This window comes from Euleptes europaea, chromosome 5, assembly GCF_029931775.1.
Source record: "Euleptes europaea isolate rEulEur1 chromosome 5, rEulEur1.hap1, whole genome shotgun sequence".
Taxonomy (NCBI): domain Eukaryota; kingdom Metazoa; phylum Chordata; class Lepidosauria; order Squamata; family Sphaerodactylidae; genus Euleptes; species Euleptes europaea.
In genome coordinates this window covers 100950744-100978222 of record NC_079316.1, presented here as the reverse complement: position 1 = coordinate 100978222, position 27479 = coordinate 100950744, and the positions used below count along the sequence as shown (strand labels likewise).

Sequence of the window (27479 nt, the reverse complement as noted above, 5' to 3'; positions counted from 1 at the left end):
CTTGGTTATCTTCAGAACTAAGTCCAGGGTTGTACAGCAGCACTCATAAATATGTTCCTCGCTGCCCTTCTCCCAGTCCCAAGATTGGTCGTTTATGCATGGGTACTTTTACTCATGTTCGCCCCCGGTCTGTCTCGGTTGTTCCTTGGAGTTCTGCATGAGTTTTCCCTCCATTAGAGATGACCTCGTGCCCAGCCCTCGCAATGTCCAGGACTTCCCAGCCCTCTGTTGACCCATCTCCCCTGAGCTCAGCCCAGGTGAAATCCCCATGCATAGGACAAGGAAGCTTGGGGGAGGGATGTTTCTCTCACAGAAAGAACTACAGCCAATTACAAAGCGTGTCAAGAGGTGGGGATTCAAATGCTTCCTGCTTCCTTCTTTCTGAGCAGAAGAAAGGCATTTAGAAACAAGGCTTGGGTTTCTCCCCCCCCCCTCCCCACTCCTTTTAGGGAGCTCCATTTTTTTTAAAAAAAATGTTTTTTGACCCGGCACTTGGGTTTCCATGGGGTGTGTGTGACTTCTAGGCACTATAGCCAATTACAAAGCGGCATTTCAAGGGGCGGGGACGCAAAGGTTTCTTGTTTTGAGCTTGGAGACTGCTGGTGCATAGCTTCACAAGAAGAAAGTGTGGGTCCAGTGAGCAACGAACCTCAGGTAAAACTCCCATGAATAAGCGATCATTGCTAAAGTGTGAAGAGTAATCAGCACAACTCTTCATTGTACTGGAGGCATTCTACTGTAGGCAACTGCTGGCAAGCAGCAGTGCTCCAGTCCATCTTGCTGGGCCGGTTTTCTGCCAAGGTGAGCCCCTGAGATTCTGGCAGCATTGCTGGAGCTGGTGGCTTGGGAGAAGGCAACAAGCATCGGTTTCCGCTTGTCATTTCATCCCAGACCCAACGATCAGCCAGCCAAGACGAGCCCCAGGGGAATTTTCAGCACTATTGAGACTCAGCTTGCTCCCAAGTAGAACCGTTATACCACCCAAGCACAGCCGTTATACCCCTCCCCGTTGTTTGCTGGCCCACCGACTTCTTCATTGGGAGATGTTACCAATTTGCTTGGCGTTTAGGCCTGTTCACCAGCATGTGTTCTCCAGCAGATGCATGCTCCTGCATGGAATTGCCAGCCTAACCCAGCACTACTCATTTTGTGGCTTGCAGAGAGCCTTATCTCCAGTCACCAAGAGAGCCACGTGATAACTGTATTCACTATGCTCCAACCCACCAAACACACACGTATAATAATATGATATAATTATTAATATTAGATATATACCTGTGACTGTAATCTCTTTTTTAAATTACCAGAGTGCCTCTGAGCATGTGGGCTTGTCTTTCCCTGCCACTATTGAACCATAGCCAGCCCTTGGGCATCTGGAATGAGGGGAAGAAAGGTTGCCTGTTAAATGCCAAAAGGACAAGATTCCAGCCTTTTTTTTTTTTTTTACTGTCTTGGCCAACATGTGTATGAAAGATCAGGGGTCGGAGCCAGAAGCCGGATCAGACCAAAGGCCCAACAAAACCAGCATTCTCTTCACATGGTGGCCAACCAGGTTCCTCTAGGAAGCCCATGATGACTGCAACAGCAATCATCCTGCTTGTGCTCCCCAGCAACTGATACAAAGGTCATTTGTGTTTGGGAGCTTTACCTGGGGTTCGATGCTTGCTCAACCCACACGTTTCTCTAGCGAATTCAAAAATTGCTATGCACCAGCAAAAGTCACTAAACTCAAATCTGGAAATGTCTCCCTGCCCCTTGAGAATGCTGCTTTGTAACTGGCTGTAGTGCTTACTGTGAAAAAAACGTCCAGTTCCTCTCCCCCCCACCATGGAAACCCAAGTGCCATGGTAAAATTCATTCCACAAAAAGAAGCACTTTTAAAGGAACAGAATGGGAGGGGGAAAACCCAAGCCTCATTTTTAAATGATCAAAGAACTCCGGCTGGGAGGTGAAAAACCAGGAAACATTTGAGTTTCAGTCCCCTGAAACACTGCTTTGTAATTGGCAGTAGTGCATACTGTAAAAAAAAAAAAGTCACCACCCCCCAGCTCCACTCTCCCTCGCTTTGGATTATGCATGGAGAGGAGGACAATTCCAGAGAGGACGATTTTTCAGGCGAGACCAAAGAATTGGGATTTTACAGCAACAGAAAGTCCTGGGATTTGCAAGGGCTGGCCACAAGGTCATCTCTAATAGATGGAAGACTAATGCATAACTCCAAGGAACAACCGAGTCAGTCCGGGGGCGAACGTGTGTCCAAGTACCCATGCGTAAATGACCAATGAGACATACGGCCTCTGATAGCTGATTGTTCCCATAAATAAAAATATTTCCATCAGTGGAGTGTGACTTTCCTGCCTCCTTTGTCCACTGCAGCCCATAAGACCGAAAATCATGCTGGGGGTGTGTGTCTTGTTCCATGGAGCAGCATTTTGGGGAGTGTTTTGGGCTGCAGTTGGAGAGCGGTGTGAGAAAATCAGTCTGTGGATGGAAATATTTCAGTCTGTGGAAAAGCGTTGTGAAACCATGCACAGAATCTCTTTGTCATGGAAGTATCCTAATAATTTGAATACTTTTGTGAGTAGTTCAGGGAGTCTTCATATTATATAGCCAGCTTTGTTTTGTCTTTTCCCCCTTTTGTTTAAATCTGTCCCACATGAATATGCGATCATACTTTGTATTCGCTTTCTGCTATCATATCATCCTCTTGTTCCTTTTCTGTCACTCTTGTCAAGCAACCTTTAAATACATCTCCTTTTTATTCTTTTTAACATTCAGGTCTTTTTCTGAGGAATGGAGAGAGAACCACTATGGATGGGTCTTTTGAATGATCTTACACCTTAATTAAACATACAACCAGTTGGCCTTTTGACTTGATACATTTTGATCTGTTGGCTAATCAGAGCTCTTAAAGACATCATCATCATTTTAATGGGTTTGGATGAGAACACCAATCAAAGAGAAGGGGGTTGAATGAACATTAGAGTCATAGCCCTGGGTTTTCAAGCTTTGTTTTGTATTTTTAAATTAAAGGATCAGGTTATCTATCTAGGACAGAGTCACTGTTCAATTTAGATGCATATAAAATTCTTCCCGTCCAAATTTCTCCCTTGATCTTGGTGTTCCGCTTTACTGGAATTTTACGGAAGTAGCAAGGAATGCTGGTTTTTCTGTAGCTGTTCTGTATTTATATCTCATAGAATCATAGAGTTGGAAGGTATCACCAGTGTCATGTAGTCCAACCCCCTGCACAATGCAGGAAATTCACAATTGCCTCCCCACACACCCCCAGTGACCCTTACTCCATGCCCAGAAGATGGCAAAAAAAAAAATCCTCCAAGATCCCTGGCCAATCTAGCCTGGAGGAAAAATGCTTCCTGACCCCAAAGTGGCGATTGGCGTTACCTTGGGCATGCAAGAAAGGGCCATGAGAGCATCTCTGGAATTTGTGTTGTGTATTATGAGGAATGGGCTCAAAGGCTCAGTTCAGATATGACACAAAGCCAAGGTGAAATCAGAACATTTATGTTAAATGGGTTTATCAGGTGACTCTATTAACTCTGGTTAGTTATGGTCTATAAAGCCAGCATCTGGAACTTGTGATATTAACCACAGATAGGGACGCTTGGTGCCCTGGCCTTTACAGCTCAGGCTAGCCTGATCTCCTCAGATCTCGGAAACTAAGCAGGGTCAGCCCTGGCAAGTATTTGGATGGGAGACCTCCACGGAATACCAGGGTCGTGACGTGGAGGCAGGCAATGGCAAACAACCTCTGAATGTCTCTTGCTTGAAAACCCCACCAGGGGTTGCGCAAAACAGATGTGATTTGATGGCAAAAAAGGGGGATGTTTGAACACCCATTGGTTCAGCTCATGTCCTGGAAACAAATCATGAGCAAGGAGCTAGTTTTTCAGTGAAGGGTCCATCTGTTCATTGACTGGTCTATGGCTGTATGACCGGCTACTTCTCTGTATTCCGTCTAGTGAAGCACAGCACAGTTGGCTTTTTTTCTGCAGCTGTGGCTTCCGTTTTCCTTGCCACCAAAAGACTTCTGGAGGATTCTTAAAATTGGTAATTGCTATTGTGCAATTGCAATCTAACGTCCAAAGATGCATTGCCATGATTGCTGAAGTCCCACCTTTCATTTTTAAGAAGTAGGTCTTTTAGTCCCTTCTGTTGTAGCGTTATAAGGGGAAAGGTGTGGGCAGCACATTTTCTCTTTTAACTTCACAATGGAAAGGGCTAGAGCTGTACTTTTGATTGAAAGCTAGGACTTCAGGGATCATTCAAACATTAGAGCACAATAGCAATTTTTGTTTGTTTTGTTTTTTAAAACAAAACCTTCAGAAGTCTTCCAGTGGCATGGCAGGTGAAAAACGCATGGAGAATGATTGTTCATTGTGTGGGTGCAGCCATAGAAAGTCAAAAATCAGTGCTGCATTTAATAAATATCCAGTCTTCAGTGCTCATCAAAGTTGTCCTTAGTTAATTGCTTGGATTGGCAGCACTTTGCACATGTGCAGTTTTGAAAAATACCGTATTCAAACCTGTTTGGCAATTGTTCGCTGCCAATTGATCACACTGGGTGATTGCTGCCAGTAGATCTCATCTGATCATCTCAGCTGAACATGGTAAGTTCGACTGTCAAACATGTTCAAGATAAAATCTGAAGCATCCCTCACCACAGCTAGCCTTAACTATGGTTTTATGTGATTCCTGAATGCAGACATCCTAGGGTAATTCTGGCTTGTTTCCCAGCAACGTCCCCCAGCAGGCTACAGAAAGAAAGCAGTGAATAATAGTTGGTGAGCTGAATCCTGGCTTCACAAGCTAACCAAAGTTCAAATTGGACAGTTTGGAAGGAAAGTATTACAGTTGTGTAGAGTGGTGGAAAATAATTAAAAGGGAAAGGGGGAGGGGCCATGGCTCAGTGGCAAGGCATGTGCTTTGCGTGCTGAAGGTCACAGGTTCAGTCCCCAGCATCTCCAAATATAAGGTAGACGTTGATGTGAAAGACCTCTATCTGAGACTCTGGAGAGATGCTGCCAGTTCAACTAGACAGTAGTGGCTTTATTCGACTACTGACAAAGGGAGCTTAGAGTCTCAAAATCTCACACCCTGTGTGTGGCTGCTGTGAAAAAGGAACATTCCATGCTGGCCATAATTAGACCAGGAATAGAGAATAAAACTGCTGCTATCATATTGCCCTTGTACAAATCTATGGTGAGACCACACCTAGAATACTGCATACAGTTCTGGTCATCACACCTAAAAAAGGATATTGCAGAGCTTGAGAAGGTGCAAAAAAGAGAAAGCAAAATGATCAGGGGACTAGAGCAACTGCCCTATGAGGAGTGGTTAAAACGCTTAGGGCTGTTTAGCTTGGAAAGAAGGCGGTTAAGGGGAGATATAATAGAGGTCAATAAAATTACGCAAGGTGTGGAGAGAGTGGACAGGGAGAAGCTTTTCTCCCTCTCTCATAATACTAGAACGTGGGGTCATCTGCTGAAGCTGGAGGGTGAGAGGTTCAAAACTGATAAAAGGAAGTATTTCTTCACACAACATATAGTTAAATTGTGGAACTCCCTGCCCCAGGATGTGGTGATGGCTGCCAACTTGGAAAGCTTTAAGAGGGGAGTGGACATGTTCATGGAGGATAGAGCTATCCATGGCTAGTAGTCAAAATGGATACTAGTCATGATGCATACTGTGAGGTGCCCCGCCCTCGTGGCCGCTGTCCCTCTTTCCTCCGATGCCCCCAGGGGTTGAGCCAATGGAGTTTCCTCAGCCTCACACCATGCTGAGGGAGAAGCCAGCATCTCTCCCCTGAACAATGTCAGCCATGAGACTTCTGGCCGCCCTCCTCCTTGGCCTCCACTCAATGGGCCTTTTATAGGCCTGGCTCTCAGTACCCCCTTCACTAGCCCCGCCCCGAGCCTTTATTAGGGCTGGAACTCCCCTTCCCAGCACCCCACATGACCCAGCCAACTCCCCGACCCGACGCGAGCACGACCACGCCCTGGGCGGACCCTCCTGCCTCTCAGCTGCTCGGCGGGGAGGGAACTGCCCCACCGTGTCATTCCACCAGCGCCACGCATCCTGAGGCTTCCCCGCCGGTCACTGCCGGAACACTGGGCTTACCGGGGTTTGCCTCCTTGTCCGTCTCTGGGGGGGAGGTTTCTGGCCGCGCTTCTCCTCTCGGCTCCTTGGCTTCGCCCCTGCTTGCCGCTCTCCTCCCTAGGCTCTGCCTTCGTCCTGGCTCCTGAAGGGAAAACAAGCCTCTCTGGAAAGTGCATCGCTTCCCCGTTACTCTTTTCCCCCAGTGTTCCTCCGTGCCTGGCCTCGGAGCTTTGAGGGGTAGTTCGGCCTGAGGGGTGCGACAGGCCCGAACAGACTGTCCCAGGGTCTGTCTCGGGACACCCCCCCCCCCTTGGCAAGGCCTTGCCCGGGGAATCCCTTCAAATACTCGCGACATATAATCTGCCAACAGATGACGAACTCCCGGACAATGTTGTACGGAAAACTGAAAAGGCAACAAGGAGACATATCAAAAGAGTACCCTTGCGTTATGGTCCTTCATCCTGGCTAACCATTGGAGGGGAGCGTGATCGGTCATGAGTATAAAGGGGTTATTGGTGAGGTATTATTGGAGCACCCCAACTGTCCATTTCACTGCCAGGGCCTCCTTTTCCACCGTGGCATACTGTTGCTCGGCTGCTTGCAGTTTGTGACTCAGGTACAAAATGGGGTGATCCTGGCCCCTATGTTCCTGTACTAAGACAGCTCCTAACCCTGCATCGGACGCATCTGTATGCAGTTTGAAAGACCGCTCAAAGTTGGGCCTATTGAGAGGGCACCTCTGAGATCATCAAACGCCGCGATTCGACGTTCGTTTCAGCGAAGGCGGTTAGGCTCGGCTTTTCGTAGACAAGGTTAGGCTCAACTCCCTCTCCTTCTTGGGCCACCCCTTTCCATTCCCCTTCCACCAAGTTTAAGATCCCCTGTGGCTTGCGCTCATATAGCAACTCGAATGGCGTGTAGCCCGTTGAGGCTTGGGGCGTCTCCCTAACTGCAAAAAGCACCGGATCTATAATCAAATCCCACTGGTTGGGCCATTCATTAGCTACCTTCCTGAGCATTTCCTTGAGCATTTGATTAAATCGCTCAACTAACCCATCTGTCTGTGGGTGAGCGACCGAGGTGAATATCTGTTTAACATTCAGCATGCGACACAGTTGTTTCGTGATGCTCCCGGTGAAGGATGCCCCCCTGTCTGATATTACTTCTCTAGGTAACCCCACTCGGGAAAATAACTGGAACAACACCCTACCTACTCCTGCCGTCTGCATATTCCTGAGGGGAATGGCTTTGGGGAACCTGGTGGCGTAGTCCATAATGACAAGTATAAACCTATTCCCTCAGGGCATCCGGGGAAGTGGCCCCACAAAGTCCATTGCTATACGCTCAAAAGGATCGCTAAAGATAGGGAGCGGGTTCAGGGGGCCCCGGGCTGGGGCCCTATGAGTATATCGCTACAATTGGGGTAGGACCGGCAAAAGTTCTTGACGTCACGTGAAACAGCTGGCCAGAAAAACTTCTCTAACAGCCGGCTCAGTGCGTTCTTCACCCCCTGGTGCCCAGCCCATGAATGGTCATGGACCAGTTGTAATAACCTTTCCTGATGTTCCCAGGGGACTAGTAGTTGCAAGATCTCACCCCTCGGTTTCTTAATCTCTCTATACCACAGACCTTGCTTCTGTATTATTTGGGGCCATCTTTGTGCCCTACGGGTATCCATCACCCTACCCTCACTTACCGCCACCATGTCCCGGAGGGCTGCTAGAGTTGGGTCTTGCTGCTGCAGCCATCGGAACTCCGGATCCCCTTCCCATGCTTTCCGAGGGTCCCCTTCTTCTGATGGCGGGTTGTGGACCCTCCCTGAGGATGGCCTGGGCTGTTCTTCTTCCTCTCCTACTTGAACCGTTTCCGGTGGACTCCCGCCGGGGTCCTGCAGGAGATGTTGTAGCATTGCCGCGAAACAGGGGGCATCTTGCCCTATCAGTGCTGGGTATGGCAGCTTCTTAACCTGGGCCATTGGAATCACATATTCCTGGTGTCTCCAGCTTATCTTCACCGGCACTACTGACAACTGTTCTGTGTTGGTGGAAACAGGCCACCGTGGTAAGTTGGGCGGAACCAAGGAACTTAAGATCATTGAAATAGATGACCCGCTGTCCACCAGAGCTTGTAAGGGTTGTCCGTGTACCCACATCTCTACCAGACACCCGGCAGAGGTCCCTGCTTTATGTGTGGGCAGTGGGGACACTTTCGCTGCGAGTGCCCCTTAATAGAGTGTGACCTGGGCTGGGAACAGACCATGCAAGCTGAGACAGTGGGGACTCGCCCAACCCCCTTGCTGGTAGAGATGTCCTGAAGGGAAAACAAGCCTGTCTGGTAAGTGCATCTCTTCCCCGTTACTCTTTTCCCCCGGCGTTCCTCCATGCCTGGCCTCGGAGCTTTGAGGGGTTATTCGGCCTGAGGGGTGTGACAGGCCCGAACAGACTGTCCTGGGGTCTGTCTCAGGACACATACCTATTCTCTCCAGTATCAGAGGAGCATGCCTATGATATGAAGTGCTGTGGAACACAGGCAAGAAAATGCTGCTGCTGCTGCAGTCGTCTGGTTTGTGGGCTTCTCAGAGGCACCTGGTTGGCCACAGTGTGAACAGACTGCTGGACTTGATGGGCCTTGGCCTGATCCAGCATGGCCTTTCTTATGTTCTTACCCTGAAAATCTTTTGGGTCTCTAAGGTGCTACTGGGCTTGAATCTAGCTGTTCTACTGCAGACCAACACGGCTACCTCCTGAAACAATAGTGGCTTTGATCTCATCGGACTCCGTTTAAGGCAGCTTCATGTGTAGAAGACTCTCCCTGCAAAACATGCAGTCCTTCTGCAGAACTGGGGTCTTGTACTCTCTCTGTTTAATGCCATGCTGGCATGTTAGGACAGTGTCAAGAGAAGGGAAAAAAATCAAGGAAAGGGTTAATAGGAAGCAGCATGTTAAGGAATCAGTCTTCTAATTTAAAAAAAATGTATTCTTGTTCATTAGTCTACGAAGACAGAGAAGTAAAACCAAAATGTACCGTAAGGTTACCAAGAAAACATTTTCTTTATAGTCTTGTTTGTTTGTGTTACTCTGTGCAGGAGGGTACCAGTGATCACATAAAAGGAAAGCATAAAATGCACAGGAAGAAAAAAAAATGGGAGAAATGGGATCATTTAAAAATGTTGCAGTTTGCACATGGTATTCTGCATGAGAGTGCTTCTGTGTTTTTGCAGAGTGGCAAAATGAAAATTACACAGTAATGATTTTGGAGAAGGGGGCCCTGTTAAATTTTTGTAAGAATCCTGTCCGGGAGGGCTTTGGGGCTGCTGCAGTAATGCAAAATACTCAGGAAGAAAATACATTTCTTCCAGGAAAGTCATACTAAGCAAGGTCTGAGGATGCAAAGGCAAAATCTAGCATCAGTATTTGGAAATGTTGTGGTCAGGAGACAACTGAAGTAAAACACAAAACACAGAATAATGTGGCAGCAGAACTGGGGGGGTATCTACTCATCCCTACTTCTCAGTGGATATTTTTACTTGGCTAAAATTAAAGTGTACCCAGTAGATTTTAGGCAAAACCTCTAGTCTAAGAATAAAGACAAATCCACCAAATGATACCAAACAGTCCTGTCCCAAACCCTGTTCACCTATCCCATTAATTTCAGTGGGATTTACTTCCATGCAAAGATACTTAATGCTTTAAGCACATAGAAATATGGACACACTGTTTATCTTAGCCAGCATAAACTAGAAGGCATGGATGCCAGTGACATATTTATTCGTGCATGTTTTCTGGAATCGGAAAACTTTCATGCACAAAGGCATCAAAATGCCTTTCCTGTTCTTTTCTGGTTTGTGAAGATAACCTTTCTGATGCCGGAGTCTGCAGCCAGACTGCCTGGAACAAAACACCAGCAGAAGTCTGAAGTTCACAATCATGCAAATTGGGGTGGGGTGGGGGGAAATTGCGCCCTTTGAGGCCTGTTTATAAACAGTGAAATGCCATCTTTGGTAATCACATCAACGCAGAACAATCAGTTGTGTACGCTCAGGCCCGACCTGTTTGCTGGATCTGGGCTCCTTTTCTTTTTGCAAAAGGCGACCTTCGGCAGCTGGGCTGCTGAAAGAACCATTTTTGATGTGCTCAGATGAAAGCCACAATTGCTATGCAATGTATATATTTGTATTTTAACATAGACGTGAGTGTGAGAGAGAGAGACGATAACCCTTCTACCCATCTGCAGATTCTCTCCTCTCCCCCCATCCACTTTTTTACTCTTATATATTTATCCTAGAGTGCACAAGTTGATTTGTGGTATTTCAACCCCACTCATATCCTGGTTTCTTTCTTTCTTTGGTGGTTTCATAAAAAGAGTAGGAGGGGGATTCGGTCCCAGTCCTAGTTAGGGTTGCCAGGTCCCTCTTCACCACTGGCGGGAGGTTTTTTGGGTGGAGCCTGAGATGGGCGGGGTTTGGGCCCTGGCTTCCCCCTGGTTATAATATAGAGGTACCCATAGGTTCCCCCCCACAAGGCAAAAAGCAGATTGGGATGGGGGGTGAGATCAGGGAAACTGTGCTGAAGAAGGGTTTAAGCTCTCTCCTTAAGTGCTGCAGTCTCAGTCCCAAACTATCCCCCTTACATGCTTTTGGCCCATGAAACAATTGTGGGAATTTCTAATTCCATATCTCCTGAATTCTAATTCCATGTCTGTTGGTTCACATCTAATGTGATCCTGAAACCCCATGGGAATTAATGTTGGGGCTGTTACGGATCCCATGTACCATGCCTGTGTATTGTAAGAAAGCTTAACAGAGTTTGGTGACTTTACACTAAGTTGTAGTCATAGTCCAGTGGTCGGCAAACTCATCAGTCAACAGAGCCAAATATCAACAGCACAACGACCGAGACCTCCCCTGAGAGCCAAATCTCCCAAACTCAAACTACATAGGTAGGTACACTGTTTATTAACCTAACAAACTTTAACCAAAGTTTCAAGTCTCAACCAAACCACAGGCACACTGAAATAAACTTGACATCATACTCAACAACTTCCCTCCCACCCAATTCCCCGAACTCAATGGCGGGGGTGGGCCTCCCATCCACGCACAACCCTCGCAACCCGATCCCCCCCACTCAAGAGCACCACGGGGGGGGGGGAGGGAAGAAGCCCGGTTCGAGCCGAGGAGGATCCAGTCCCAAACAGGGGAGGGATGATAGGCTTCCTGGCTAAAGCCTCCTCCCTGGCTTGACCAGGCTTCTTCTCCCCGCCGGCCCGTCCCCTCCTCCGCAGTCTCGAACAATGGTGGCGGCGGAGGAAGAGCTCGGGACGCCCCCCACTCCCGAGCAAAAAAGGGGAAGGCAGCCCGGAAGTAACACCACCTCCAGCATCCAGGCCCCTCTCTCCCCCCCCCAGTCCCCAATTCGGCCTGTCCAACTCCCCCCCCCAACCCAACCCGGCCTCCCCTCCTGCGGCCCGAGCACAAGGAAAAGAAGAAGCCGTCCCTCTCTCTCTCCGTCCCTCCCTCTGCCGTGGCCACCACAGCAAGGCCCAGGGAGGGAAGCGGGTGCGCGAGAAAAACAAGAGAGACAGAGCCACCGCCGGGATAGGCGGAGGGGGGAGGGGGCGCTCCCCGGCCTCTCTCTTGCGCGCCACCCTTCGAATCCCCAACCGCCACCCCGGCCGGGCCGACCATTGCTCCGACTGACTGACCAAGTGCCTGCCTCGCTCCTGTCCGCCCCGCCCAGGTCTCCCCGGGTGATGCCCCCGGCAGATCCCTTCCTGGCTTCCTCGCCGCGGCCCGCAGCGCCGCCGAAGGCAGCAGGAGCGCTGCCCCCACTGCCTCCTCCCTGTCCCGCTCTGCTGCCTCCCAGGCGCCAGGACAAGTGCGACCACTGCGGCCGCCCTGGGAACAGGGCCCTGGACCATCTGTCCGCCAGAGCCGCACCCAAGGGGCCAAAGAGCCACATGCGGCTCGGGAGCCGCAGTTTGCCAACCACTGTCATAGTCAAATACATTTGATTAAAAAAACAAAAAACCATGTGTTAATTTAGGCTTCTTTGACCGCCAGTTAAGTGGTTTTCGAAAACTACAAGAGTTAAATAATGGAGTGTTGCCTGTCAAACAGCCCAAGATTCTTGAATTCTTTGTATAATGCTCACTGGCATTACTGGATATGGTAGAATAGAGAACAGGTTTATTCTCTTGCCATGTGTCTGCCTCTGTGCTGTGGAATCCTTTCAAATGGTGCCAGTTTTTCTTTCCCGTTCCTATTGTAATCGCTTGCTGCTTTGCGGAGATACTTTGGGAAACTTCAAGAATAAAAAAGGCCCAGAGGGTTTGCTAGTGTCACTTTCAGGGGGTCAGAGGGGTGGGTAGAGCTGCCAAGCAGTTTGTGCAAAATCCCCAGCAAAATACAAAGGCCTGCTCTTGAGTATTTCCAGAGTAGTGCCTTTAAGTGTATTTGCTGTAGTTAATTCTGGGCCGTTTCCTTTTAAAATCACAGCCTGGATTACAACTACATGGCTGTGACTCTCATAACTTCTACCCAAGGACGAGCCTCAATTGGTTTCTTTGTTAGAGGGTTAGAGCCTGCTCCTTTCACCCGCAAGATAGATTGCCGTGGAATCTGTAAATAGCCAATAAAATGCCACAGTTAATAAAACAGATCCAACAATTAAAACTTCAGTGGCTGCAATCCAATGTTTAAATGATTCTCTATTTGCTGGTAACAGCCACAGACACAACTTGTTGTGCCCCCTCCCCCATGCCGGCACCCAGAGTGAAATTGAAAACTTCCTGGTTTGGAGACGCCTTCAGTCAAACTCCAGTTTGCTGAATGCAACTTCTTGGGCAAATTTGAACACATAAAGACATGAAGCTGCCTTCTACTGAATCCAGTCCTTGGTCCATCAAAGTCAGTATTGTCTACTCAGACCGCCAGTGGCTCTCCAGGGTCTCAGGCAGGGGTCTTTCACATCACCTACTTGCCTAGTCCCTTTAAGTGGAGATGCCGGGGATTGAACCTGGGACCTTCTGCATGCCAAGCAGATGCTCTAAAACTGGCTGTGATCTGATGTAGAGGTTACTTAAATTCTACTGAAATCCTGTGTTCAAGTTTGTACTCAGGCTGTGGTTCGCTAGCAAGTCACCCAAGGGACTTCTTGGGGAGGGAACTGATAGGCTGGGCTATCTTGGCTGACTTGTAGGGTTGCCAACCTCCAGGTACTAGTTGGAGATTTCCTGCTGTTACAACTGATCTGCAACCCATAGATATCAATTCACCTGGAGCAAATGGCTGCTTTGGCAATTGGACTGTATGGCATTGAAGTCCCGCCGTTGGCAAAGAAGGACCTGACAACCCTACTGGTTATTGGTAGCAGATCTTCCATCCCACCCCCAGTTTATACTCACTTTATGCATAAGACATAATAGTATGGTGCGATAAAATAGTCACTTTCCAGGGTTACTTGATACCACAAACAGAATGTCATTGTATTGTGAAGTAAAGAAATGGGTAACTACATACTGTATGTGTTTGTATAACTTTATTTTCTTTTATGTCTCTGGCTGCTGGAATTATCTGGGTACGTCTATCAGCCAGGATGGAGTTGAAACCCATGTTCTGCTTGTGAAACAGTGTGCCAGGAAGCAAAACAAAAGTAGCTTGAATTTGAGCAGTAAGTTTGGCAAAGCTGTAAGGTTGTGCTGTTGCTTTGGGTGGGCTATCACTGTCTGGGGGCCGTGTTTCTATCCTAGGAGGCACAATGCTCCACCAGAAGAACTTCAAAGCATAAAATTGTTGAATAGGGATTGGTTAAGAGTCTGACCTTCCCTAGCTTGAAGAACAATTTGGGCTTTCTCATTTATCACAGATTTATCACAGATATTAACTGTGTGTGTAAAACCTGGGACTCCCCTCCCATTGGTGGTGAAGGAAAGTGTTGTCAAGTAGCAGCCGAATTATGGTGGCCCTGTAGGGCAGGATTCCCCAATGTGGTGCCCATGGACTCCATGGCACCTGCCAGCACCTTTTCTGGCATCTGCCAAGTGTTTTTAGGAAGTGGGTGGGGCCACCATGCCAGGTCAGAATTCCAAATGTGCCCCCAGACTGAAAAGGGTTGGGAATCCCTGCCATAGGGTTTTCAAGGCAAGGGACAAACAAAAATGGTTTGCCAGTGTCTGCCCCCTGCGTAGTGACCCTGGTATTCCTTGGTGGTCTCCCATCCAGGTACTAACCAGGGCTGACCCTGCTTAGATCAAGCTACAGTGGGCCGTCCAGGTCAGGAACCCTATCTGTCCCAGGTGTTTAATAGCTTAGCATACATACTGAACAGTCTTTTTATTTTTCTACATTAGAGTTTTACATAATTGCATGTCACCTGGAACTTTTATGGCCTCTCAAACCTTCTGTTTTGAAACCTCCTGCAGAAAATGACACTATAGTGGCAATTCAGTCATTGCATCTGAAGAAGAGGACTCTGTTCTGTGAATGTGAATATTGGAATAAAATGCTGTTAGCCTTTAAGGTGCTCCAAGACTCCTGTTGCTTTTTGTTTTAAAGATGATTGCTCTCTTGTCAGGCTGCCTGCCCCCATGCTCAGTTTGCACGTTTGCAACTAAACCAGAGAGGTCTTTCTTATGACAACAGGTAGGCATTTGCTTCAGGATTAGTGCCGTGTTGCAAGCCTAACGAATCGTCAGTTTAATTATTACATTTTAATTGCCATGGCTGTGCCTCTCCAGGCTTTGTTCTTTGTGGATCCTTTTGAACACCCTCCTGTCCTGCTTCTCACTGGGCAGAATAGAAGTCCTGCTTGCTTCAGATGTGGACAGGGCCGGATTTAGGTTTGATGAGGCCCTAAGCTATTGAAGGTAACGGGGCCCTTTATATGTCCAGCTGTCCTTTGTCAACAACAAATTGTCGCTGTTTTTTGTGTTGAATATATGCTATATGGTAATTTATGGACCTAATAGGTATCTAAAGCCATTTGCACATAACAAAATATGTATTTTATCAAAGTAATTGTTAAACTGAAATACAATTAAGAAGAAGTATATTAATACTGAAATAATTATTATTTCCTTTAAATTTTTTGGGGGGCCCCAAGAGAGTGGGGCCCTAAGCTATAGCTTGTTTAGCTTATACATAAATCCCAGGGGGAAAGCAGAGCAGAGGATCTGAGAATGAAACAGCCAGAAGATGCATCTCCCGGCTCCCTCTCTAGTGCTGGGCTTCCGTTTGGTGCACTGGAGCTTTGAAAATCCTCTCTCCTCCCCATAGGTTGCCAGCCTCCAGGTACCAGCTGGAGTTCTCCTGCTATTACAACTGATCTCCAGCCGATGGAGATCAGTTCTCCTGGAGAAAATGGCCACTTTGGCAATTGGACTCTATGGCATTGAAGTCCCTCCCCTCCCCAAACCTCACCTTCCTCAGGCTCTGTCCCAAAAAACCTCCCACCGATAGTGAAGAGGAACCTGGCAACCCTACCTCTCCAATTGAGGGCATGTTCTCAACTCTTTATTTAGATCAATGGTTCCCAAAGTGGGCAGTACCACCCCCTGGTGGGGATTACCTAGGGGGGCACTAAGAGGCAAGGGTACAGCAGAGGGGTGCTAGAGGTGGGCCCCTTCAACTGTGTTGTTGGATAGGGTGGGGGTGCTGGGGTTGAGTTTGTGGAACCAAGGGGGCGGTGGCCCGAAAAATTTGGGAACCATGATCTAGATATTACCCTGCATTTCTTCCCAGCGGGGATCCAAAGACCTTACAGCATCATTCTCCCCTTTTCTATTTTATCCTTGCAACAACCACCCTGAGAGGTTGAGAATGTGTGACTGGCCCCAAGATCTCCTAGCAAGCTTCCATTTGCAGAGTGGGGGCTGGAAGCTGGGTCTCCCAGATCCTTAGTCTGACACTCTAACCACTATCCAGGGCAGGTTCCAGGTTTTGGGGGGCTCTGGGCAGAAAGTGCTCCGAGCTCCCCTTGCCAACCATCAGCCCTCCCCTCATACCTCCCTGGCTTGCATGTGCCCCCCTACCTGTTTGTGCATCCTCCCTCTACCTGCACTCACAGCTACCCTCATTGCTTGCATTTGGGAGTTCTAGTGGCAGAGTTATTTGCAAGTGAGCGGTAGGGGACAGATGCACAGGAAAGTGGCAGCGGAGGTGCATTGGCAGGGAATTGGTGGCACTGGGCTCCACCAGAACGCAGTGCCCTGGCACCTCAGGGTATGCTGATGGCAGACCTCTACTATGCCACACTGGCTGTTTTGTTCTGTTGTGAGCCAACAGGAGCTCTTGATATAATTTGAGTTAGGGGCATAATTCAATCATGATGATGCTTGTTGTAACTGGCCACCCTGATACATTTTGAGAAGGGGAAGCTGGCCCATCACTAGCTTCTGTTTGTTTGGTTGGTCATGATCCACTCACTGTTTTGGAGAACTGCAACTCAGCAGCCCCCAAAGTTCTTTAGCAAGGGTTGCCTTCAGCCTCGTGCATCCTTCTGTGATGACCCTGGTGCTCATTGCTAGGTAATTCTCCTGATGTGGATCGTCTCAGCTGAGCTATTCTGTTTCCTTTTATTGTCCTTTTTCTCTTCCCCTGACTCCCTGTCTGAGACGAAATAAATTACCTGAGTGACATGCAAAGCGTTGGCTGGCAGTGAGCCTGGGAAATCAAATCTGTTTCCAAACCTGGGTCTCCTATTTGACAATGCAGTGTTTTTCTTGTTGCTAAATCAGGTCATCTCTATGGGAGGCAAAGGGGGGGGGAATCATATTCCTATAATTAACAAATAAATTTAGATAATGCTGCTGGTGTATGTTTATGGGAAGGGCCATCAAGGAAATCATGTTAAAAGCACTTCAACCTATTCCCATTTGACCACAGTTTGAGCCTTCCATGTGAGACAAATGGACACATGTGAAACTGACTTATACTGAATCAGACTTTTGGTCCATCAAGGTCGGTATTGTCTGCTCAGACTGGCAGCAGCTTGCCAGGATCTCAGACAGAGGTCTTGCCCCTCACTTACCATCTGGCCCTTAGAACTGGAGATGCCGGGGATTGAACCTGGGACTTTCTGCAAGCCAGACAGATGCTCTACCACTGAGCCACGCCCCCTCCGAGTGCCCTCTCCCAAGGGCAGAAAACAAACCTTTGGTTTCCACTGCCACTGTTAGCCTAAAATTGGTATTTTGGAATACTGTTGTTTGGCTTTTTTAAAAGATATATTTTTGATTTCTGTAGTAGGGTTGCCAACCTCTAGGTACTAGCTGGAGATCTCCTGCTATTACAACTGATCTTCTGCCGATAGAGATCAGTTCACCTGGAGAAAATGGCCGCTTTGGCAATTGGACTCTATGGCCTTGAAGTCCCTCCCCTCCCCAAACCCCACTCTCCTCAGGCTCTGCCCCAAAAATCTCCTGCCGGTAGCCAAGAGGGACCTGGCAACCCTAGTAATTACTAATGGCTTCTTCATTGGAGCTTATAACAAGGGCAGAAACTGGAGTGGCTGAATTTGGCAACTGAATATGAATTGCTCAGAGGGGGTTTGGTAAATCCATTTGGGGGGGGGGGAAACCCTGGTGGCTCTTTATAATTTTATTTTCCTCGTCTTGGCTCACTCAAAGGTCTGATTTGCCCTTGAGCAGTCTAGCCAATGAGTACCGTTGTTCAGACAGCCAGTGTGAAGAAGTTCTGGGAATGATCACAACAGCATCTGCCTGGCCAGCCTAAATTGTGTGCATTTGTGGAGGACATCTGAGAAATAAACCATGAAAAAGAAAAGTAAAAGCTAAGAACAGAGATTTTCACATGGCTCCTTGGTAATCGGCATGGCCCCAGAATGCATGACCTTGTGTTCAGTTCTGGGAGGTCCATATCTAGATATTCCCAGCACTTTTTAAAAGTAAATTTCCAGGACATGTAGTCCCTATTCCACTTGGGGCCATGTAGGGAAAGGAACGGGTATCTAATCCTTTCTTCCCTGATTATGGATGCCATGTTGGCTGGGTATTTGCCCAGATTCTGGGGTTGCCACGCAGTGCTTGTCTGGCTCATTAGCTGGCCCAGATATATATTTAATAATAAGTCTCTGGGCCATCTAGGTCCAGAGATAGAAGGCAAAATGTGATCAGTTGTCTTTTACTCGCTTCTGAAAGGAAGTCGTTTTCTTGAAAAGCTTCCCATGTGTATTTCCCAAATCGTTCCAAAAAGAGAACTGTAATGTAATAAATATTGAGTGCCTCTCTTTATAAGAATATTAAAGGGCAGTATTTATCAGTCCCTCCCACAGTTCTGTCTGTATGATTGAAAGCAGCAGATGAACAGAGTGAACTTTACCGTTTCAAAAATTTAGATGGCACAGTAATGAGAGAAACTGGGTAGTGTTGCCTATTGGATGGAAGGCATGTAATTTGGTGTACTGAAAAAGTATAACGATGCTCTTTACCATTCACACACAACTGTCGTATGCCAGATTTAGCACTTTTCTTTCAGCACTTTGCATAGGGAATATCTTCCAGTAGCTGGAGACCATTGCTGTACATAAGTCTGTGTAAACTTGATCTACTTAATTCCTCTTTAAAAAATAATAATAAATTGGTATTTTATCCCTCCACCAGTGGGTGGAAGGCATGCAATTAGTCTAGCTTTTCAGGGCCCTGAGCGGATGATGACTTCTGAGTAAAAAAGAGTAGGATTTAATTCTGTGTAAATTACAATTAGACTTAATGGCTGCCGTTCTATTCACACTTCTTTGGCATTAAGTTCAACTGCCCAACCTCTCTCAGAATGAGAGACCAGAGGGCACACGTCTGTGCGCCACCTTTCTTTCTCCCGGACCACATTTGCTAGTGTTTCAGAAGAGAGCCTTGGAAAAGCCTGGCCTGAACAAAAGGGGCCGTGTAAAGAGAGAGGTTTTCTGATCCTCCCACCAACTTTCTGTGGAAATGCAAAGCCACTGGTAGAGAACCCAGCCATGAATGTGCTTGATTTGAATAATTAGCAACTATTTGTATCCTGGAGGGTTTTTTTTTTTTTTTTTTTACCATCTTCTGGTCATGGAGTAGGGGTCACTGGGTGTGTGTGTGGGGGGGGAGGTAGTTGTTAATTTCCTGCATTGTGCAGGGGGTTGGACTAGATGACCTTGGAGGTCCCTTCCAACTCTATGATTTCTATGGGCCATCTGGATTTGGGGAGCTTGGATGCAACATGTACCTCTGCATGGTTCTGTGCACCAACAACCCCCCCCCCAGTGTTCCTACTAGCCTTGGGGAAAATAAGATGGGTGGATGGGTGTCTGTCATGGCTAAGAGCAGAGCAAGGATCATAGGTTCAATAGGTGAAATAATCTTATTTATTAAAATATTTATATAAATATTTTGAGCAATGCAAAGTCAGAGAACATCCATGGGATTGGTGGAAACACTATGCACGGATATACCAGTTAGGGATGGTGCTGAATGTTTTGATTGGCTGGCATGCCTGTCGGTCACATAGCGGCTGAGTCACTCCCCCTGCTACCCAGCCCTATCACTTGCCCAGAAATGGAAACGGAAAGCAGCGTGCAGCTGCCCAGCTGGTCTAATCAGTTCCCAACTGAAAGTTTCACTTGGATGAATCACCTTTCGGAGGTTAATAATGAACGTGATACGCTCAGCTTGGATTTCGATCCGATATTATCTTGAACAGGCTTCATTGACCCCATTGACCCTTCTCTGCTCTAAGTGATGTCCGATGCAGGCGATTTCATGTTATCTTCACTTCAGAGAGGAGCGTTTGTACATGGTAGCCATGTTTGGAGGGACTTGACCGGAGACACCAGTATCTGGCCCCTCCAAAATGGTTTGGATGGTCTTCATACGTAAGACTCACGGGTCAGTGCTGCAAAAGCCAATGTGACGTTGGTTGACGGCCAGCTCTGCTACGGCCTTTTCTCCACCTCTCTGGGAGCCCCTGAATCTGTCCCGGTCCAAATCTGATGTGGTCTTCTTGGCCCAGGTTGCTTTAATTATGGCAGCTGTGGCTGAAATTCTGCGAGGTATGTGGCCAAGGGACTTTATAATCCTACCTCCTTTGTATTTGTGACTATTCCTTCTTGTAGCTGGTAGTTTTGCTGGGCGGTATCGAAACATCCTTGTTTAGAAGATGTACACTCGGTCTCAACCCTACCTTTTTGATTTTTCTCTAATCTCAAAGAGAGAAAGAGACTAAATCTGAAAACAGTGGTTTTTTTGTACTTTTTTTTTAAAGGAAGAAAACCCAGTTGAGCGGCCTTTGTTTTGAAGGAAGTAATAGCTGATTCAGTTTAACAAGCTACAAAAACATTTTAGAATTTTTTTCAACCGTCAGTCTTCAGTAGCAGGTGGCTCGAAATTTATAGGCTTTTAAAAGTACATCTGCTGTTCCAGATTTTTAAAAGCCATATATGGCGGTGTTAATAAATGTTCAGCATGCCATTCTTTGCCATGCTCTAAAATATGCTTTGAGGATGTGACTTTATTTTTTAAAGCAGCGCACACAATAAAGCAGACGTGGGGGTTGGGCGCAGAAGGAGTTTATCCTTAGACTTGAAGTATATTCTACAAATACTGGGTATGATCTTGCTTTCCGAGTAAAGCAGTTTTAAGCCCCATTTTGTTGAAATTAGGAAGAATTAAACATGCACTCAGATCTTTCATACTGAAATTAATGGAGTTACAAAGTGCTTCCCTTTGAGTGGATCGTGTCCATTCTTTATATAAAAAAAACTTGAATAAAAATGCCCTGGTTCAGACACTTGAGTTATTGATCTGGCATTTTGTATTCCACTGTCAGTGGAATCTGTCCAAAGCAGGGGGTATTTTCCTGCCCGCTGTCTATTTTTAAGCCGCACACTCTTTAAGAGTCTGAGAATGCCACTAACAGTGTGTGACTGCAAAGGATGGCGCTGCTTCTTAGCGCTAAGGACAGATGTGCCGAGACAGCCCCGCGGCAGCCAAAACTGAGTGGATGCAGAGGCCTCTTATGCAGACTTCTCAGGAGCCTTCGTGGCAGGACTCCGTTCACCTTTTCTACACCCAGGCCTAGATTTAGGTAGTCACTTTGCAAATTGGGATATTAATTCAAAACTCAAACTTATTTAAGGTCCAGCTGGATTGAAAGCCATTCTGTTCAGATCTGTGTGTGTATGTTAAAAGCAACACAATCTGCGGGCTGCTTTAGCTGGAGCAGAATGCCAGGACAGGCCCCGCTTTCCAAATTAGCTGGATTAGGTTGAAATCTGTTCTTCTAGCAAAAGCTTCTCCTGTACTGCAAACTGTATATATTTATTATTGTGCCTTTGTTTGAAGGAGCTGGGATACTGCATATTATCCTTCCTCGCCCTGTGAGATAGTTTAGAGCAGTGGTTCCCAACCTTTTTTTGACCAGGGACCACTAGGACTTTTTTGTTCGGTGCAGGGACCCCAAGGTTCAAAATAAAAATTCTGAGAATTTGAAAATAAACTTTAATCATAACTGTTAGTTAAACATTAAACTTAGAATAATATTTGAATATATAAATTTTTATAATGGAGAACTTTTAATTGAAAATATTAATTTATTATGGGTTTATAACTTTGTTTCGCGGACCTTAATTTAGTTCTCACGGACCCCTGGGGGTCCACGGACCCCTGGTTGGGAACCAGTGGTTTAGAGCAAAGCAGAGTGGCCCTAGGTCAGCTAGTAAACTTCATTGATGAACAATGATTCGAACACAAGCCTTCCTCCCTCTTAGTTTTTTATCTGCTATTCTACACTGGATATCCTCTCAGCTGGAGTTTTCTTTCACTTCTGAGATTCTGTGGCTCTTGAGTATTTAATGTGTTAGGCACGAACCTACAGTCCCTGTGGGTAAATCCAGCCCTGTTTAAATCAGCTAGTAGTTATAAGCAAAAAAAAAACCTGGAAACTGCTTTAATGGGCATCCTTGGCAGTTTCCCATCCAGGGACAACCTTACCAGGCTGAGACTTGCTTAGTTGTAACAGTAGAATGAAATCAGAATGGAAATGAATTGGCTCCCAGTTTCTTCTCAAAGGATGTTACCAAACATTTTCTGAATATTTGATTGTTTTGTTGGATACTCATGAAATAATCTGATATGCCCAAAATAGCTGATATTGCGATCTGATACTTGGCAATGTGCCGTCAACATGGCATGGCAGTGCTTGTCAGTTGGCATGCAGCTGTGTCTCTAGTGGATGATACTTGATGCCTATTGGGTTGTATGTTTGGTTCTTGTAAACAAAATGCAGGCAAACATGTGTCACTCAATTTTGAGGGTAACAAAAATCAGATTTGTAAACTGAGTTCAAAATTGGAGCAGAAAATGCTGGCAAATTTTGTACTATTTGTGAATATCGAGTTCTGCTCTAAGCAGCGTCATGTTCCTTCAGTATGACTTAGAACAGCTGGATTCAAGACCAGCAGCACCTTAGAAACCAATAAGATGTTTGGGGTATAAGCTTTTGAGAGTCAACACTCCCTTTGTCAGATACCTGATGACGGTTTGACTCTTTTAAGCTCATTCCCCAAAAATCTTGGTGGTCTCCAAGGTGCTACTGGACTCGAATCTAGTTGTTCTACTGCAGACCAACCCTCTGAAACTATCAATATGACTTAGTATGTCCTCTTTGGTCCTACACATGATGTTTTCCATGTGCTGTCCTGGTTCTCCCTGAGGACTTTTCATCCAAAGTCAGCTGTGTTTTCCCCATGGGAGCAGAATTCTCAGGTGCACAAAGACCCCACTTTGGGGTGAGGGAGCTCCCCAGTGGCAAACTTTCAGTCAGATGCCACCTGCGGAGGACATTTGGGGATATGTAATGTGTAGTTAGGCCCTTTGTTTCTAGACTTCCCTGACTTTAGAGCAGATTGGCCCTTTAACTTACTGGGAAAGTTCCTGGTGAACAGCAAAAATGAGCTGCAGTGGTGCTACACAGGGGACACTTGGCTCAGAGCCAGCCAATGGGGGGTGACAACAGGTGTAGGCGGGCCTGTGGCCTCCCCTTGTTCCACCAGACCCAGGTGGTGGTGGAGACATGGGAGAAGGTAACTCTTGAGCCAACCCCTATCTTGTTGACACCACTGGCCGGATCTGAGCTGAGCAGAAAAGAGCAACCAAAATGATCAGGGAGCTAAAGCAACTGCCTTTTGAGGAGTGGTTAAAATGCGTAGGGCTGTTTAGCTTGGAAAGAAGGCAGTTAAGGAGGAGACATGATAGAGTGGACAGGGAGAAGCTTTTCTCCCTCTCTCATAATACTAGAACTCGGGGTCATCTGCTGAAGCTGGAGGGTGAGAAATTCAAAACAGATACTCAACACATAGTTAAATTGTGGAACTCCCTGCCCCAGGATGTGGAGATGGCTGCCAACTTGGAAGGCTTTAAGAGGGGAGTGGACATGTTCATGAAGGAGAGGGCTATTCATGGCTACTAGTCAAAATGTATACTGGTCATGATGTATACCTATTCTTTTCTGGATCAGAGGAGAATGCCTATTATATTAGGTGCTGTGGAACACAGGTAGGGCAATGCTGCTGCAGATGTCTTGTTTGAGGCTTCCGGGAGGTACCTGGTTGGCCACTGTGTGAACAGACTGCTGGACTTGATGGGCCTGGGTCTGATGCAGCATGGCCTTTCTTATGTTCTTATGAGCAGTCCCTGCCGGGTGCCTGCCGCTTGATCACTCCTGGTTCATACCTTCCTGGATTTTCATGTTCCCTTTTCTTGTCCTCCTCAGCCTGTGACTTGATGACCCTGGGGATCTTAGCCTTAGTGACCTCCACTGGATGTGCCTCCGCCAACGCCCTGCAGTCCTTGACAGATGCCATGCACATCCCTCACCTCTTTGTCCAGCGCAACACAGGAGGCTCCCCACGGACGGCTTGCCACCTCAACCCCAGCCTCGAGGAGGAGGAATACACGCTGGCAGCCAGGCCGCCCGTCCGACTCAACGATGTGATGCTGAAGCTGGTCACCGAGCTGCGATGGCAAAAATTCATCGTCTTCTATGACAGCGATTACGGTAAGCCCAGCGGATTGCTTCTGAAACCTCCCCAAAGTCTCCGCACCTTTGCACGTTCTGCTGTTTCTACTGGAGATGGTATTTTGGTGTCTGCTGGTGCTTCGGCACAGTGCTTTGGGGGTTCTTTGCGTTGCCAGTGGGGGAAATCTTTCGAACGGACCCACTTTTCCCGCTTTCCTTTGAGCAAAAGGTTTGCTGTGAAAACTAATTTTCAGCCCGACTGCAAGTTGCTTAGCAACACCTTATCAAGACAGCTGAAGTTTGATTCATCTCACATTTTTTTCCAGTAAAATATTAATAAACTGTTGACACTGATTGGCAGAGTTCATCTAGCGCTTGCAAGGCAGTACACAACAAGAGTTCCTTAGCCATAATCTTCTGTGATCGGCTTCTTTTCAAGGCTCTGCATTGCTTTTCTTTAAAAATTAATTTTCGGTATGGCCACGTGCAAATTTCTTTATCTCTTTTGCCCTGTTCCTCCGTCCTGGGTTGCAGAATATCACAGCAGCCAGTTTTGAACGTGATAAGATTAGCATTTCTCCAGCATCTTAGCTAGAGTCCACGTGAAGCATTTCTTTCCGGCATTAAACTTTAAGCCAAGAATTGATGTCCATTACCTTGCCTGATGAGCCTGAAGGGCAGACATCTCTCAACCAAAGTCTATAGGTAATTGAGGCAAAGGTTATCACATTGTCAGGCTGGGAACGTGAACAGACCCGCTTCTCACATGGCTGCATCAGAATAAGGTCTCCTTTCCCATACGGCAAATCCCATGAAGCAGCTTCAGAGTGACGCAACCACAGGAGGTAGGGCTGTACCACATGCGCTCGATGGGTCCCTCTCACACGGTTGTATCATTCACATGCAGCTGTGTGAGACGGGAGGCCCATTCTATGGAAGGTCGGGGTAGGAAGGGTTAGAGTGAAGAGGAGGAAGAAAAGTCAGATGAAGGTCAAAGCCAGGGCAAGAGTCAAATCCCAGGGGTCTTTTGGGAAGGGTAGACCTAGGAATGGTTACTGGGAGATGTGCATCCTAGGATGAAGGACAGACATAGAACTGAGAGACAGCATGCGATAGTGGTTAGAGTGTTGTCAGACGAGGATCTGGGAGGGCCCGTTTTCAAATCCACACTGCTGTGGAAGCCTGTGAGGTGAGCTTAGGTTAGTCACACACTCTCAGCCTAGCCTACCTCACAGGATGGCTGTTGGGAAGGTAGAACGGAAGGGTTGAGAAGACTGATGTAAGTAGCTTTGGATTCTCCATTGGGGAGGAGAGTGGGGGATGTAAATAAATAAGATGGGCAAGTAATTTCCTACTATAATTTATCCTTTTGTCTGCCTTGGGCTATTGTGAGGATAAAGAGATAAGAACGTTGTATGATTAGCTCCTTAGGGAGAGGTAGGTTAGGCTGGGAGGAAGCGATTGGCCCTGGGTGACCCAGCAACTTTCATGGCCGGGTAGAATTTGAACCCAGGTCTTCTGGGTTCTGGTCTGACCTCCTAGCCGTACTACATAGAAACAAAAATAACCAGCTGTATATTGGGCTGGTCCTGGTTCTGATGGCCTTGTGCATCCAAAGACACTGGGCACGAGCCTCAAACTAAGGGCCGAGACTCCTTTGAAATTCGCCCTTCAGCTGTCTCCACTAGCTATGCCCAAGCTTTATAACTGGAAACCAGAAGGGGAAACAGCAGTTCAGCTCAGATGCTGCAGCCGGCAGCGATGCTCCTCTCAACCTTGTGTTTATCTACAGACTTTTGTAGTTGCCACCAGCCCACCTCAAGAGATGAGGGACTCGTAGGTAGATAGCGTAGGAAGGTATGCTGTAAAGGCCGGTCTGTGACCCTCCACAATTCTTTTGCATTGCAGTCGTTACAATGTCCCTTTCACTAGCCCTTAATTAATGCAAGTTTCTTAGGTCTATGAAGATTAATATGTTTGCTTCCCTCCCCCACATCAGTCTAGAGCATTAAATGTAAAACAAAAGCATTATTACTGATAAAATAAAAGGAGAAAAAGGAATCCATAAATGGATAGTTTAAGAAAAACTTTTTTAAAAGACCCAGTTATAACCTGTGTGTTGTTGACTCATCATAGATTGTCAGTGTTGAGCTTCATCTTAAAGACTTCTGAAGTTTACCAAACTCACTGACACCATACTGGCTCCTTAACACTGTAATGCCTTTTCCAAGGAGGGGGTGATGTCTGGCCCCGCTCCTTATAGGAGATACTTCCCTCTTGCTACGTGGACTATTGGTTTGGGAGTCATAGCCCATTGAGCATTGGGCTCAAGGCTTCACGACACTTGCAAAGTTGGGGTCAGGGCCAGCAGAGAACCTAGCTTTGATATTACTCTGCTGTGGTTGGATCTAATTAACAGAGGCCGCTGGGGCAGAAGCAGGGCTGCCAACTTCCAGGTGGGGCCTGGAGTTCTCCCAGAATCATAACTGATCTCCAGACTACATAGGATCATGGAACCATAGAGTTGGAAGGGGCCATACAGGCCATCTAGTCCAACCCCCTGCTCAATGCAGGATCAGCCTAGAGCATCCCTGACAAATGCTTGTCCAGCCTCTGCTTAAAGACCGCCAGTGAGGGGGAGCTCACCACCTCCCTAGGGAGCTGATTCCACTGTCAAACAACTCTTACTGGAAAACATTTTTTCCTAATATCCAGCCATTACCTGGATGCAATTTAAATCCGTTGTAGCGAGTCCTATCCTCTGCTGCCAACAAGAACAGCTCCCTTCCCTCCTCTAAGTGACAGCCCTCCAAATACTTAAAGAGAGCAATCATATCCTCCCTCAACCTCCTCTTGTCCAAACATTCCCAGCTCCCTCAGCCTTTCCTCATAGGGATCATAGGTCTCCAGCTGCCCTTGAGGAAATGGCAGCTTTGAAGGGTGAACTCTATGGCACCACATCCCCATTGATCGCAGCCCCCGCTAGGTCAGCTAGCACTGGCAACCCTACGCAGTTTCGCAGCCCCTTACCAGGAATTGTTGTTTCTTAAATATTGATGCTTAACAGGGCTGATCATCTGTCTTAGTGTGTGTAAAGTGTTGAAAAAGATAATGGGTGTGAGATGGCCCCTGGGCACCTTTTGCTGTTTCCTGGAAGGTCAGTTTTCATTTCTGGAAAGCTGGTGCATGGAAATGTATCCAAAAGGAGTTTTTTCTCTGTTGCTTACACTGCAGACAACCTAGTTTGTTGGCTTTTACCTTGGTGAACAGCCAGTCATTCGAGCTGGGGGCCTGGCACTAGTTCTGAGAGCCCTGGGTACACATGGCAGTGCCTAGAAAATTCCATTTATAGAAGTAATTG

The 27479-nt window shown here is 47.1% G+C and overlaps 1 protein-coding gene across 3 annotated transcripts in view; it reads left to right on the top strand.

The window, feature by feature from the left end:
• The window catches only part of GRID1 (glutamate ionotropic receptor delta type subunit 1), a 989717-nt gene that overhangs the window by 385464 nt on the left and 576774 nt on the right, over positions 1-27479 (top strand). For all 3 annotated transcript variants that reach the window (XM_056849910.1, XM_056849909.1, XM_056849911.1), the window contains exon 3: positions 23873-24157. In XM_056849910.1, coding sequence (XP_056705888.1) covers positions 23873-24157 — 285 coding nt within the window. The remainder of the gene's footprint in view (positions 1-23872; positions 24158-27479) is intronic.